Below are 15,874 nucleotides of genomic sequence, written 5' to 3'. Positions count from 1 at the left end.
CCACGGGAGTCCCTCTTTTGCAGGTCTTTCAGTCCGAATGTATCAAAAAAGCACCTTGGTTAAGGTGGAGACGACCTCCCGTTGGTCCAACCAGGTTAACATTCACCAGGTTAGCATTCACCACTGTCGGCAGGTTGGCATTTTACCAAGTTAGCATTCACCAGCGTCGGCAGGTTAGCATTTCACCAGGTTAGTATTCACCAGTGTTAGTTTTACTGAGGTTAGGGTTAAGGTTAGGTTTAGGTGGTCAGACCAACGGGAGGTTGACCCAAAATAGTAAATCTTCATCCTCCCCAAGTTTCGGCACCTCCGTGCAGTCAATCACAAGCTTCCGCTGCCTGCTTTTTTGATACTCGGACTGAAAGACCAGCAAAAAGTCCCAAGAAGCCACACCGGCAGAAAGTAGTGTGCGCGGAGGAACACTGATCTGTGTGTACAGTGAACTTCTGAAATGAGGAGCCAGATACATGTCCAGCAGAAGGTTGTCCTTCATTTCATCCAGTAGTTTAGTTTGAGATAAGAGGCGTACTTGGATTCTTAGAACGTAAGGTGATGTCACGTACTTGTGGCTCTAACTTTAAAAATAACTTTAAAAGTGTTGCTGGAAATGACATAGTTCAACACTCCTGCTGACAGGCACCTTTGGCCAACCTGTAGAAACAATGTTGGAGAACAAATGCAGCTTGAGCTGTGCTGTGGGTAACGTGAGGTGCACTGAGGTCAATGAGAGACAGTTTGTGTTGTAACTGTCCCTAGTGGTGTGTGGATGTAATTGTCTGTCTGTTTTTGTGCCCACTATGTCCTCCCTTCTCCTCAACCCTGTCCTCTTAATTCCCTTCCACAGAATGAAGTGAATGCAATCAAGTGGGACCCCACAGGTAACCTGTTAGCCTCCTGTTCAGACGACATGACGCTGAAGGTGAGCTTACAGAAAAGCCAGGCTTCTTTTCAGACCAAGTTTGGTGTTCCTCAAACGTCCTTCCTTTCTACTGAAAACATTGAAGCCTGTTTATTTTTTCCATTACATGTGACCATTCTTGGAAACCCCTACCTGTCACAGTGAAATGTCTCCCCCTTGTTGTGCAGATCTGGAGTATGAAGCAGGACTCGTGTGTCCATGACCTGCAGGCCCACAGTAAAGAGATCTACACCATCAAATGGAGCCCCACTGGGCCTGGAACCAACAACCCCAGTGCTAACCTCATGCTAGCCAGGTGTGTGTGCGTGTGTGCATGAATGTTATGTAGGAAAAGAGGAAAGGATGGTTGGAAATTACATTTCACCTCAGATCATGAAAGAAGTCAAATCAGTCCTTAACACTTCCGGATCCAGTTAGGTCCAGGAACGTGATAGGAATTACGACGGTGCGGCGCAAAGGCCCAGGGAAGTGTTACCTGGTTACCATGGTTGCCAGGTAAACAGGCGTTGCGGTGGTCGCTGGTGAGCGAAAAACGTCATATCCCATGATGCAATTCGGCCGCCATCATCAGGAAGCGTGTAATCTCCATAGGCTGCTATTCATTGCTGCTGCAAAGAAACGGCTTTATCTCCCAAAACGGTTTGATCACAGAGAACCGGCGACACTGGGCCGCAACGGTCGGCCGCAGTTAGAATATTTCATTTCCGTGTGAAAGTAAACATACTGATCGCCATTACAACATCGTGAATTTCCATAACATGGGCATCCCAAGTGTTAAAGACATTCTGGGAATGTCATAATAGACTAAATGGGTATATAGAGTACAACAGGTTTAAGTATAGAGGGTTTAAGTGGTTAATCCTGAGCGGAACTTTCAGGTTTGAAATTGTGCAGGTCGAGTATGAAGAATCAAATGACTCTTTCTTTCTCTCCCTGAATCTCCCTCCTTCCCCTGCCCCCTTCATCTACGTCTCTGTCATCCTCCCGTTCACCTCTGTGTTGTGCAGCGCATCGTTTGACTCCACGGTGCGTCTCTGGGACGTGGAGCGGGGCATCTGTATTCACACATTGACTAAGCACCAGGAGCCCGTCTACAGCGTGGCCTTCAGCCCCGATGGCAGGCACCTGGCCAGCGGCTCCTTCGACAAGTGTGTCCATATCTGGAACACGCAGGTGAGCTACGACACGAGAGGGACTTTCTGGATGTTGTTGGTGTCTTCGTTTATTTTAATTTATGGTGTGCCTTTGAAAGAGGTAGCCCTGAATGACCATAACAGGTATGTAACACTGAGAGTATGTAACACTGACATTTGTACACTCTCAGTGTTATGGGGGTCCTTGCAAATAACACATTTGAGAACCACTAGTACTAGTGGACTCCTTATAGGGTCTGAGTGTCTGTCTGTCTGTCTGTCTGTGTCTAGAGCTAATCTCGCAAACCGCTGGACCAATAGAATTTTTCTTGTGCACACTGTCAATACCCACTAATTTGTGTTCACAGGAACATGTTTTTTTTAAGGCTGGGACTTTAACTGATTAATTGCGATTAATTAATTACAGAAAATTAACGCGATTAAAAAAATTAACGCATTTTAATCGCACTTAGTTTTTGCACCACAGAACCTTCAGTTTACTGTCAATATTCCAGGATGACCTCCCACTTGGGTAATGACGCCCCCTGGCGATCATTCAGAGAAACTACTTCAGCTCCCGTACTAACGTAGGTAGGAAGGGCCTGTCACTCAAACCGGAGTGACCCGCCTCCAGGCTATATAAGCCCCCGGAGGCGGAAGTAACATCCTCTTTTCACTCTCTGCGATATCACATTCAGATAAGTTGAAACTCAGCCTTTGTATTTTATTCTTCGCGCATTAGCCTAAAGCGGTGGCATTGGAGTCGCCCACCGGCGAGTGTAGAATTATACCCGTACTTAAGAATAATTATTCTTGTCCCGTCCTAAACCGACGGTTTTCTTTTCTATAACAAAGAAATTTACCGCTTGTTCAGGCTTCTGCCCGAACCAAGCGTGGCCTAGCTTTAGCCGTTAGCTTGTTAGCTCGTCAGCTTCCTTTGTTAACGTTAGCTACACTGCTTCGCTATGAACCCTCTTGCTTTCTGCCGAGGGAATGTATGTTTGTTCTGCTGTTAGCTTGTTAAGGCCTCTGCCTGAACCAAGCGTGGCCTAGCATTAGCCGTTAGCTCGTTGCTCGACAGCTTCCTTGTTAACGTTAGCTACATGTTTCGCTATGGTCCCTCTTGCTTTTCTGCCGAGGGAATGTATGTTTCTGCCTGAACCAAGTTTGGCCTAGCTTTAGCCGTTAGCTCGTTGCTCGACAGCTTCCTTGTTAACGTTAACTACACTGCTTCGCTATGGTACATCGGTTCCACCTGGCTAGGGCAGGCCTCGGAGCCTGCGCTCCACCAGGAGGGCTTAACGCTCTGGATCCTACAGCCCAGGCTGTCCGCCCCAGGCGGCCCGCACCGATAGTCAAGGTGCGGCGCTGCCGTCCGGGGCACCGCTTGTTCAGCAGCGCGCCTTGGTCAAGATGGCGCCAAGCGACGTGAGACACCGCCTGCCGTGCAGCCGACCGCAGCTAGCTCCACTGTCACTGGAGCTGGCGGGTCTGGCGGAGTTACCGCGAGGAAGGTGACTAAGAAGTCTAACAATATCCCTCCGGTGACCATTTCTCCTACGGGCGCGGTGCCTAAAGAGTAGCGTTGTGATGTGACCGTCGGGGACGTCCCCTTCGACGTGAACTTTAACAAAGCAGTCCGATCCTTCAGGCGCGAATCGGACCTGAGCTCCAGTCAGAGCTAGGGTTCGTACTCAGGATACTCTGAGGACGAGAAGGAGGAGGACATGGCGGAGGAGGATGGCTCTCGCCCTGTCTTTACAGTGAAAGGTAAGGCCCCTGCGGCGCCAGCACTTCAACTGCCCCTCCACCCGCCAGTCAGGCGGGTGGAGCGGGTGGAGCGATGGCAGAGGACGTTGTTTTTCTGCAACGGAGATGTTGGATTCACTAAAGCGCTACAATCCTCATGGAAGTTACACAAGCACAATCTTTTCTGGGTTCTGTCAGACCCCAGTATAGAGTGGTGGGCACGACGTTTATTTTCTGTACCCCGCGTCGGGGAAATGAAAATGTGAATGTCGATGTATATGCCTCCTGTGTCCCAGATAGATCTGTTGAAAGAACAAAGTCTGTTTCTGTCCAACTCTATTGCACTAGCACAGATGACTCCATCTTGCATGACTCCTGTAAAAGTGTTGAAAGTCCTGTCAGGACTTTTTAATCAATCACGGGTTTTATCAGCAACCAGTATTGTTAATGTCAAACATTTATATGGTTCCTCTTACACGCGAGGGGAATATCCCTCGCGTGAACAATGCAATGAATTTAACGATGAGTCACTAATTCTGTCGGCCTACTATGAGCCCTCGTCACGGGACAAGCATGATGGCCATAGCGCAGGTATTAAACGTAAAAGTTCCTCCCCTGTCAGGGGAGAATGCTTTAGTTGCGGACATTGTAGAGGGGTTTGTGTTGGGGCAGGGGTCCGTGGTGTCACCCGGTTCCCCTCCCCCCAAACGAGGACGTTTATTTTCCCCGCGTCGGGGAAATAAAAATGAGAATGTCAATGAATATGCCTCTTGTGTCCCAGATAAATCTGTTGAAAGAACAAAGTCTGTTTCTGTCCAACTCTATTGCGCAGACGACTCCATCTTGCATGCCTCCTGTAAAATTGATGTAGTCCTGTCAGGACTCCTTTGTCAATCACAGGTTTTTGTCAGCAACCAGTAATGTTATGTCAAACATTTAGATGGTTCCCTTTACACGCGAGGAGAATATCCCTCGCGTGGTTAATGCAATGAATTAACAATGAGTCACAAAATTCTGCCGGCCTACTAATGAGCCCTCGTCAAGGGTCAAACATAAAGGCCTTCCCTGCGTCGGGGAAATGAAAATGAGAATGTCAATGTATATGCCGCTTGTGTCCCAGATAAATCTGTTGAAAGAACAAAGTCTGTTTCTGTCCAACTCTATTGCGCAGACGACTCCATCTTGCATGCCTCCTGTATAATTGATGTAGTCCTGTCAGGACTCCTTTGTCAATCACAGGTTTTTGTCAGCAACCAGTAATGTTATGTCAAAACATTTAGATGGTTCCCTTTACACGCGAGGAGAATATCCCTCGCGTGGTTAATGCAATGAATTAACAATGAGTCACAAAATTCTGCCGGCCTACTAATGAGCCCTCGTCAAGGGACTAACATAAAGGCCTTAGGACAGGGGCTAAGATAAATGCATGCCTCCTGTAGTAATGATGGAGTCCTGTCAGGACTCGTTAATCAATCACAGGTTTTTATCAGCAACCAGTAATGTTAATGTCAAACAATTATGTGGTTCCTCATGCGCGCGAGTGGAATATCCCTCGCGTCGACAATATGACTCCTTTATGCATGCCTCCTGTAAGAATGATGGAGTCCCGTCAGGACTCTTTAATCAGTCACAGATTTTATCAGCAACCAGTAATGTTAACGTCAAACAATTATATGGTTCCTCATGCGCGCGAGTGGATTTTCCCTCGCGTGAGCGATGCTATGAATTTAACCTTGAGTCAGAAATTCTGTCGGCCTACTATGAGCCCGGGTCAAGGGACAAGCATAAAGGCCTTAGAGCAGGTATTAAACGTAAAAGTTCCTCTCCTGTCAGGGGAGAATGCTTTAGTTGTGGGCGAGTCTGTTTATCAGTCGAATCGCTTTGCTCTTCCTGTCGCTCTATCGAGCGAAAACCGAACGCTTCCGGTTTCACCGGATACGGATTCGCTAGCTCCCCGCTTCCGGTCCGGCCGCAAAAAAGCTCCGCTAGTCAAGCGGTACAATCAGAAGGTGTTCCCGCCTTGCGGCCTATTGAACCCCTGCGCTCCGCATCCGGGTGTTCCGGATACGGATACGCAGGTTCCCCACTTCCGGTCCCGCCGCAAAATAGCTCCGCTAGTCAAGCGGTACAACCAGAAGGTGTTTCCGCCATGCGGCCTATTGAACCCTTGCGCTCCACATCCGGTCGTTCCGGATACGGATACGCAGGTTCCCCACTTCCGGTCCGGCCGCCAAAAAGCTCCGCCGTCACGGAAGCACAGTGGTGGGGTTTCTCTCGCTCAAAACACGCTAGCACGCTGCGCGCGCCAGTGGAAGTTATGCAACCCGAGCCATTGGGTATTTCGAACGATAACCAGGGGTTACAGGTTACAGTTCGCAGACATACCCCCGCTTTCGAGCAGGGTTATTCATACCAGGGCGCGTGGTTTAAAAGCAAATCTTTTGAGAGAAGAGATCAGCTCCTTGCTAAGCAAGGGTGCTATAGTGGAGCTGGACAGGACCCAATCCCGCATGGGATTTTGGAGCCGTTATTTCCTGGTGCCCAAAAAGGGGGGGGGGCTACGTCCCATCCTGGACCTAAAGGCACTAAACGTGTACCTGAAGAATTACGTTTTCAGGATGCTAACTGTACCCACCATGTTACGGTCGGTCAGGCAAGGGGATTTCCACTGTTCAGTGGATCTGAAGGATGCTTATCAGCACGTCCAGATTTATCCCCCACACAGGAAATTCCTACGGTTCGCCTTCGAGGGTCGCCTGTACGAGTACACAGTACTCCCTTTCGGTCTGTCACTGAGCCCGAGGGTTTTCGTGAAAGTGACCGAAGCAGCCATCGCCCCGCTGAGACAGCAGGGCGTCAGGTTGGCGACGTACATCGACGATGGGATGATTTCAGCGAGCTCCGCCCACGAAGTGGCGCGTCACACACAAGTGGTTTTGGCTCACCTGAAGGCCTTAGGTTTCATAGTCAACCACGGCAAGAGCATGCTGACTCCAGCAAGTCGTCTTACATTCATTGGGGTCCTTCTGGACTCATCTGACATGTCGGCCCGTCTCTCAGAGGAGAGGGTGGACAGGTTTCGGGAATGTATCGACTCCTTTCAAGTGGGCCAGGAGGTCACTTACAGGAGTTGCATGGTACTGACGGGAATGATGGCTTCCGCAGTACATCTGTTGCGTTTGGGCAGGTTTCATATGAGACCTTTTCAAAGATGGATGTTATCCCTCGGGATCCCGCCCTCCTTGAAGTACAAGAAGGTTACGGTTTCCCCTTCCTGCGCGATCGCCCTGTCTCCGTGGCTGGTGGAGGGGTTCCTCACCAGCGGGGTCTCGATTGGCGAGGTGGTTTCCCGCAAGTCGATCACGACAGACGCCAGTCTCAGTGGATGGGGAGCCACTTTCGAGGGGCGCACAGCGCAGGGGCTTTGGCCTCTGGAGATGAGGGGTCGTCACATCAACTATTTGGAGTTGATGGCTATACTCCTGGCGCTCAAGCATTTCGAGCCTTGGATTTTGCATTGTCACGTCCTGGTCAGGACGGACAATACGACGGCCATGTTTTATGTCAACAAACAGGGGGGCCTGTCGTCGTTGCCACTGGACCGTCTGGCTCGAGAATTGACGGTTTGGTGCTTGTCGCGCCTCAAGTCGATCAGGGCCTTACACGTCCCAGGTCTCCTCAACAGCGGAGCAGATCTCCTGTCCAGGGGAGGGTCTCGCTACGAGGATTGGTCTCTCCACCCCAGGGTGGCGAACCAGATTTTTCGCAAGTTCGGTCAGCCAGTGGCGGACCTGTTTGCGTCAGCGGAGAATACGAAGTGTCCGTTGTTCTTCGCGGTAAGGGCAGTCCTCCCTTGGGGTTGGACGACTTAGCGCACACGTGGCCGAGAGGTCTACTGTACGCGTTTCCCCCCTTCGACTTAATCCGACCCACTCTGGAGAGAGTCAGGAGGTTCGGTCTGGAGATGCTCCTGGTGGCTCCCTACAAGGGCACGTGGAGGTCGGCGATCGCCCCTCTCCTTTGCGAACCGGGTTGGCAGCTGCCTCAGTGCAGAGATCTGTTGAGTCAGGCCAGGGGGGAGATCTTCCACCAAGACCTGCAGGTCCTAGACCTGTGGGTTTGGCACGTGAAAGGTTAAACCTGCTGGCAGCTGGGTTTTTCTTCTGAAGTGGTGGCTACCATTCAGAGTGCTAAGGCGCCTTCTACGAGGGCGTCTTATGATGGAAGGTGGAATGCCTTTGAGGACTGGTGTGAGTCGCGTGTTCCACCGGTGGTGGCCCATGTGGCGTCAGCCCAGGAGATTCTGGATTTTATGCAGGACCGCTTGAGAAGTGGTCTTGCATTTTCTACCCTTAGGGGGTATTTGGCGGCTATTAATGCCTGTCACCTGGGGGTGGCGGGCAAGGCACCTTCTAAAGTCCCGGAGGTCATCAAGTTCATGCAAGGAGTTGAACGTTTGAGGCCGGTGACTAGGTCTTTGTTCCCAGTTTGGGATCTGCAGGTGGTTCTAGGGGGCCTATGTCGGGCTCCCTTTGAGCCGCTTGTAGGGATGCCTTTGAAACTTTTGAGTTTCAAGACGGCTCTTTTGCTGGCTTTGGCCACGGCTAAAAGAGTTGGTGACCTGCAAGCTCTCTCGGTGTCTGCGGAGTGCATGCAGTTTATGAACAATGATCTCAAGGTGTTGCTCAAGCCTCATCTTAAGTTTGTTCCTAAGAACATGGTGGTTCCTAAGGAGCCTGTTGTTCTTCTGGCTTTTCATCCTCCTCCGTTTGTCTCGGTGGAGGATGAGCGGCTGAATTGCCTTTGTCCTGTCAGGGCATTGAAGGCCTACTGTGACAGGACTGCTGGTTCTAGAGCTTCTTCTCAGCTCTTCGTGGAAATGGGCAATGTTCTTGTCAGAAAGCCGGTGTCTAGACCCACTCTTTCGAGGTGGATTGTGGATGCTATTAGGCTGGCTTACTCTAGTGCGGGTGTGGAAGTGCCGGCGGCACTTAAAGCCCATAGCACTAGAGGTGTGGCTACTTCGTGGGCACTGGCAAAGGGAGTCTCCGTTCAGGAGATTTGTGTTTCGGCGAATTGGTCTTCGCCTTCTACCTTTGCAGCCTACTATCACCTGGATATCGAATCCTCTTCGCTAGCGCATTCGGTTCTGGGTGCAGTTGCCTCCTCTACGTCATAGAGGAGTCGGATCTTCCCCTCCCACAGGTGGGCATGTAGCCACCTGGGGTATTTTGGGGGGGACCCTGTGTTTTCCTTATATAGTGTGTCTTACTTATAAGGCGGACTTGTCCTTTTCATTTAGTTGAATGAGGCGGACTTCGGTCTATCAGGGTCTCTCCTTATTTTCTCATGCCTTCACACCCAGGTCCGGTGGGCCTGGGACCTTCTGGGTGATGGGTCACGCCCGTTTGGGCTGTGCTCACCCGTATGAGGGGTGTGTGGGGGTATGAGAGTAGGTTGTGGCTTAGAGGGGAGTTTAAGAATCCCAAGTGGGAGGTCATCCTGGAATATTGACAGTAAACGGTAGGTTCCGTACGGAACCATTGTTTACTTAGATATGGAAGGATGACCTCCCACGTAATGCCCCTCTGTTTCACTGAATGTGGCAGAGAGTGGTATTAAGAGGATGTTACTTCCGCCTCCGGGGGCTTATATAGCCTGGAGGCGGGTCACTCCGGTTTGAGTGACAGGCCCTTCCTACCTACGTTAGTACGGGAGCTGAAGTAGTTTCTCTGAATGATCGCCAGGGGGCGTCATTACCCAAGTGGGAGGTCATCCTTCCATATCTAAGTAAACAATGGTTCCGTACGGAACCTACCGTTTCGGGCATCCCGATCATAGCGATGCACGAATCAAGAAGAGACAACAAACGCAAAGAGAGAAGTAGCCGATCAGAGCACTTTGCTTGGCCCAGTGGATGCGAAATTTAGATTAATTTTGATTCACTCGTACAACAAAATGTGTTTTACTTGAAAAACAATGCTTCTCAGGTCAAATATCGATGTGCGATTAAAATGCGATTAATTGCGATTAATTAATCACAGAGCCTGTAATTAATTAGATTAAAATTTTTAATCGCATCCCAGCCCTTTTTTAAACTATTTACATTTTGCTGGACAGCAATGATAAACTATTAGAAAGGCCACATGATGTCACATGAAGCCACGCCGTTATTGTACGCTGCATATTGTACGCTGCATTTTTTTTTTTCATTTTCTTCTCTCTCTCCTATCAGTTTAATTACTTTATTTTGTTTTTGAGAGTTTGAACGTATAATCCAATTGAATCAAATTCTATTTGAGATCCAATTTGAAGCAGATTTAATTGGAAGGTACATATTCCCATAAAGGTCAGTGTCGAAACCAGGTTGCACCCTCTAGTCATAGTGAAACAGACCGCCTTTTTTCCCCGATCTACAAGCTTGTTTTTATTTTAGTTACCTGTTTTTTTCACTCCTATGTGTGTTTTGTGTCTCCAGACTGGTGCACTAGTCCACAGTTACAGAGGGACAGGAGGGATCTTTGAAGTGTGCTGGAACGCAGCAGGGGATAAAGTGGGAGCCAGCGCCTCAGATGGATCAGTAAGTCGCCCCAAAAAAGCTGTCTGGAAGGGATTTCAGTGTGGAAGCGAGTCAAACTAATCCATTTTAAACCGTTTGTGTTTTTTCTCTTAATTTGACAGCAGTTATTTGAATACTGCATTAAAGGGGAAGACCACCCATTTTCAATATTGAACTGTGTCATTGATATACCTTAGAGGAGTTGTGTGGAAATAGAAAAAAAGTTCCCCCCCTTCTGTGTTGCCTAGAACTGGAGGATTGATTTTGGGGTTTGTATTGTAAAGTACAACTTGATGACATCACACATTGTACTTTACAATACAAACCCCAAAATCAATCCTCCAGTTCTAGGCAACACAGAAGGGGGGGAACCTTTTTTCTATTTCCACACAACTCCTCTACGGTATATTAATGACATATTTCAATATTGAAAATGGGTGGTCTTCCCCTTTAATCAGTTTGAGATAATTCTCTTCTCTGCAACTTCTCGTCTCTGTACAGCAACTTCAATAGCACCTTTCAGCAAATTGCTATTTGTGAGTTCAAGCTCCACGAAAAGCTTGGCCAATGTGACCCTGGGCGTACAAAAAACTTTGAGCACTTGTGCTAAGATGTAGGCCAGATGTAGGCTGGGCCTGGACAAAGTCAGATGTCGGAGCTTAGCTCCTTCCAGGAGCACCACTCAAAAACAAAGATGACCATAGTTACATATATGTTTTCCATTACACTTTAGGTTTAATTCTAAAGATATTCTTCTTCTAGAATCTAGGAATCTAACACCTATTTTTCTTTCTTTCTTCTTTTTTTATTCTTTTTAAAGGTATGTGTATTAGACCTTCGGAAATAGTGCTGCTGCTTGTTGGAAGCCATGGACCGACCATGAATGTGTACATAGCCAAATGACTGTCCCTGCCTGCCCCGTGTACTGCTCACGCCCACTACCATGGCCCCGCCCACTGACAGACAGGAAGCAGGAGAAACAGGAACAGGAAGGAAGCACCCGACACAGCAGGTCCAGCCGCAAGGATGGATAGACGAAAGGATGGAGGCGGAACCCTCTTTCTCTATCTGCAAAGACTCTGACAGAGATGTGGAAGGGACGTGTTAAAAAAAAAAGACAAATATGAAAAAGACAAAAAAAAGAAAAGAAAAGAATAACAGATCCATATATGTACCAAAATTTGGAAGCTATTTTGCTTTTTTAAACCATGCCCATCATTGTCATCAGAATCATCATCGAAATGAAAAACATTGAAAAAAAATATTAATGCTAAGTGTTGATCTTTGTTGGTAGTTGGATCTCAATGTGCAGACATATCAACTTCTCCACTATGTGACAGAATGGCAGACAGGTTTTTGAATTTCAAATCTCTTATTTCAGTGTTTTTATATTTTTTATCTTTAGGGGGCAGGTATGGGTCAGATATGAGTTGCATAAAGTGGAGAAGAACACACATACACACACACACACACACACACACACACACACACACACACACACACACACACACACACACACACACACACACCGCACACACACCAAAACGGCTCTCAAAAACTTGATAGTGTCCTCATTGTGATTTCAAACCAATGTGGCGAACTTACTGATGAATCAGTTTTAAATTGTTTTCTATATTTTTCAATAGTTTCTACAGCTGTCATGGGTTAACATCTAAAGGCATCTAAATTCAGTAGCTGATTTTTGGTTCTTCGGTTCGGTTTTCAAAGGAGGACGTTCTCTGGATTCCCCATGTAAATCCACCTGGGCACACATGACAGAAGATGCATTGTACATCTGGATGCTTTAAAACCATTGTTTGAAACATGGTTCCTTTGTGCACTATTTGATCGATCTAGACATTTTTACCTACATTTTCCCCTCTGGACTGGACTGCTGTAGTATTCACCTTTTATTGGTACAGTATATGGGTAATATCACCAAGAAGCAGATCAGCGAATTGACAAATGGTTGTTATCAGGGACGTGCTGGCCATTGGGAAAAGCGGGACAACTCCCGAACGGCCGGTTCATTCCCAGCCGGTCGGGCAGAAACCTTGACTCTCCAAGTTTCAAATTTGTAAATTTTTTCGCAAAGCAAAGCCCTGCTTCATCATACAAGGCTGTCGCACAAAAGTAGTGAAAACGGCAGATCTACAAGCACACAACGCCTCGCGGTGAGAGGTGTTGTGTGCTTGTAGATCGGCTGTTTTCACTAGTTTAAATCAAAATCACCATCATTAAAATGGTTTTGGACATACAAGGTTTCCACCCAACAATGACGAAATATAACTCATGTAATTGGCCCACTGGCTTGTCACTTGTCATGATCTGAAATGGCAAATCTTTGAGTAGCAGCAGCAGCGCTATAGAGAGAGATCTCTCTCGATAGCGCGCAATGAGGGCCTCTACAACTCTTTTTCCCGGGCTGAATCAGGGGCCCAGCATGTCCCTGGTTGTTATGACTGATCAGGTCGTACTCTCTTGAGAAATGTTCAATCTCAAGCCCAACACTCAAGCCGCTCTACATTCTACGTAGTGACCTATGAACTGGAATGTCTCAAGTGGTCACTCACTGCCGTCTGTTATCATCATAGACAAAACTCGCTTGCCGTGCAGTCTGTGTAGTGTATGTACTGTATGTAAGTTTGAGATTGAGCCATAGACCAGACAAAAGACATTTCAAACAGAATTTTAATCTGATTCAGTGCCACCTTTCCATTAATCCAGGCGACCCACGTGCTGTTGTCAAAGTGGCCTTTTCACCTCAGGCATAATGATGCTCTCAACTCCGTTAAAGGAGTACTCCACCCAAGAAATTACATTGTTTCTATTGTGTACCTACCCGGTGGAGTTTTAGACTTTTGACGACAGAAATAAAGTCATTTCTTGGGTGAAGTACTCCCTTTAAGTGTCAGCTAATCCTGTTATTAAACGGTAATTGTCAGTTGACCATCAGTGAGTGGCCCCCATGTTGACATAATTAAAGTTACAGTTTTTCAAAAGGCTGCCTTTACACAGGAAGTCAGAGGAAGTTAAATAAATTGCAATCTGTATGTTCTCTTCCTTTTTGGAACGTGATGAAAAGATCCCATCTGTGTTCAGACTTGATCTCATGTGTAAACGCAGCCAAAATGATGTTGGCGTGAGTTTATTCCATTGAAGTTTAATGGATGATCTTAGCACTAGGATGCTCTTGGGAAATCAGCCCCAGGTCAGATACATTTACATGGGCCTTTTCAAGTTTGGTCTGTCCTGTTTCACCAGGCACTTGTCATGGTAAAGACTTTCGGAATTTGCACTTAGCTGTCCAAAAACTTGCCTTATTAACCACATGTTAATCCCAATTCTGGGGCAAACATTTGTCTAAAATAGATCTACTTGTGGATCAGCTATTCTTGGCATAGATATTTGGTATAGAGGGGAAATAAGAGGGGACCAAGTACTGACCCCTGGGGGACACCAGTCAACACCATATAGGGTTTAAATGGTTAAAGGACCATGCTATTGATGGTGCATGTTTTATTCTGCCCATTTATACAAATCATGTATACTTTACATTATTGGCGACCATTTTCCAAATCATAGCTTTAGATTTTTTATGTGTTTTTCCTCCGAGGAAGCCATTTGAAAATCTACAGTCCAACACAGAACAGGTTGTCTGTTGAATTATAGTGTCACAAGTCAGCTAAATTATTTTAATGTTTCCATAATATTTCATTAAAGGTACACTATAATTGTTGTCCCAACAATAGAATTCATGTCTCCACCATAACGATTGTTATGATGAAAGATTATTTTACCAACACAAAACAACAGAACAAAATTATTCCAAACTCCTTGTAAATTCTTGGGAAAATGATCGTCAGCAGTGCAAAGTATCCGTTATCTGTAGTCTATTGGCTAAAGAGACAGTATGGTCTTTTAAGAGCTAATGGAGGTCCCTGTTTAAACTAGTCAAACTAAATTGTTATGGTGCCGACAGGTTTAAGATAGCTGAAGATCAAATATTGAAACTTTTTCCCATCAGACAAGTGGCTGATGGAAGAAAAATAAACTAAAATTCAAAATGTCAAGGTATTCCATTAATGTGTTTCATTTTCCCTCTGTTAATTTTTCGTTCTCGCCACCTGAATTCTACACACATTTTATTATGATGTTCCCTGACTGGACATTTTATACTCTTTTAAAAAAAGATTTAAAAAGTACAAACTTTTTTGTAATTTCTTTGTAGATTAAAGTCAACTGATGACGATTTTTTGGCGGTGATAATGTACAGCGTGTTCTTTAAGTTGAATGATTTTGTTACATTGACACTTTCGCACATACGAGTAAATGTTGACTGTAATTTTTAGGCAAACTCAGCTGAGATGTTTTTAGGGGCGGGGGGAAACCATTAACCACTTTAACCCTGGTATCCCTATTTTGGGCAGGTCATTATCAGTGAAAACTGTCAAAAGAAAATTGCTAATAAATTGGACAATATGTCGATGCAACGCGAGAGCTTGTAAGATATTACTTTTCTTTTTTTATAGGGCTTAAGTGGTTAATACTGGGCGGCACCTTGCATGAGAGGGGTTCCTCAGGAGAAAGCTACTACTCCATTGGTGTGCTCCAGGGAAGAAATGTACAATGTTTGTGCTAAATTCTTGAAATCCTACTGTCAGAAGGCAAGAGGAAGCAAAACACGGAAAACAAACCCTCCAACACAAGTCTTGGTTTCCAAATAAAACAAAGTTTTCCATTTTGCAAGCATGCAAGTGTGTAGGAGTCCCCCCGTCCCCCCTCCAACAACAACGACAACATTTTTATTTTTCCCCTTGCCTCGATCTACGGAAGAGTTGATACCCTGTCAGTTTTTTTTGTACATGTGCTGTCCCTCATTATTTTCTGTGTCAGGATAATAGGCCTTCATTTTTGTCCCACGTTTAACCCAAAGCACTTGACATGGGTGTCAGTCAGCAGTTCATGAGACATGAGTTAATGGAAACATCCCAGTGAGAAAATCCCATATCATTTTTAACTTTAATAGTACTATCCCATAGAGTGAAGTGTCTGTCTATTTTAGACAGCCCAAAACAATGTTGATTCTGTCACACAAGCAGCTCATGATGAAATCTGTTGTGCCTATGTAAATACAACCAAATTATTTGGCTGTTGAATTACTTGACACTACTCAGTCAACCTTTACAACTGTACCCACAATAAAGAGCATCATAAGCCCAGCAGCATCTCTTCCCATGGGGTTCAACTTCTTTCAAGCCCCCCCCACCCCCAACTTGATCTTGCGTCACATCGATCTGTTGTCAATTTAATCAGATCAGTGGAAAAAAAAGTCCAGAATAAAATATATTTTGATATTAACCATTTTTAGTTTTTATTTGTGTGTGGAGTTTATCTACGATAATTATGAATACAGTATTTGAGTTAGACATGCTTTTGCCGTTGTGTACAAGTGGACATAGTAATTGTATTTTTGTTATATTATTACGAATATACCGTTGTTGTTATTCAGCA

General features: G+C 46.2%; 1 protein-coding gene across 1 annotated transcript in view; it reads left to right on the top strand.

Annotated features, from left to right (window-relative positions):
- The window catches only part of tbl1xr1a (TBL1X/Y related 1a), a 60,391-nt gene extending 44,787 nt beyond the window's left edge, over positions 1 to 15,604 (top strand). Inside the window, exons 13-17 of the mRNA XM_080732878.1 lie at positions 845 to 919; positions 1,087 to 1,214; positions 1,927 to 2,092; positions 10,280 to 10,381; positions 11,181 to 15,604. Of these exons, the coding sequence (XP_080589004.1) occupies positions 845 to 919; positions 1,087 to 1,214; positions 1,927 to 2,092; positions 10,280 to 10,381; positions 11,181 to 11,207 (498 nt within the window). The 3' untranslated portion in view covers positions 11,208 to 15,604. The remainder of the gene's footprint in view (positions 1 to 844; positions 920 to 1,086; positions 1,215 to 1,926; positions 2,093 to 10,279; positions 10,382 to 11,180) is intronic.
- Positions 15,605 to 15,874: the final 270 nt, after the last annotated feature.

Source organism: Nannobrachium achirus (genome assembly GCF_963921795.1).
Source record: "Nannobrachium achirus genome assembly, chromosome: 1".
Lineage (NCBI taxonomy): Eukaryota > Metazoa > Chordata > Actinopteri > Myctophiformes > Myctophidae > Nannobrachium > Nannobrachium achirus.
The sequence above is the reverse complement of the archived record's forward strand: the minus strand, read 5'-3'. Positions and strand labels throughout refer to the sequence as shown.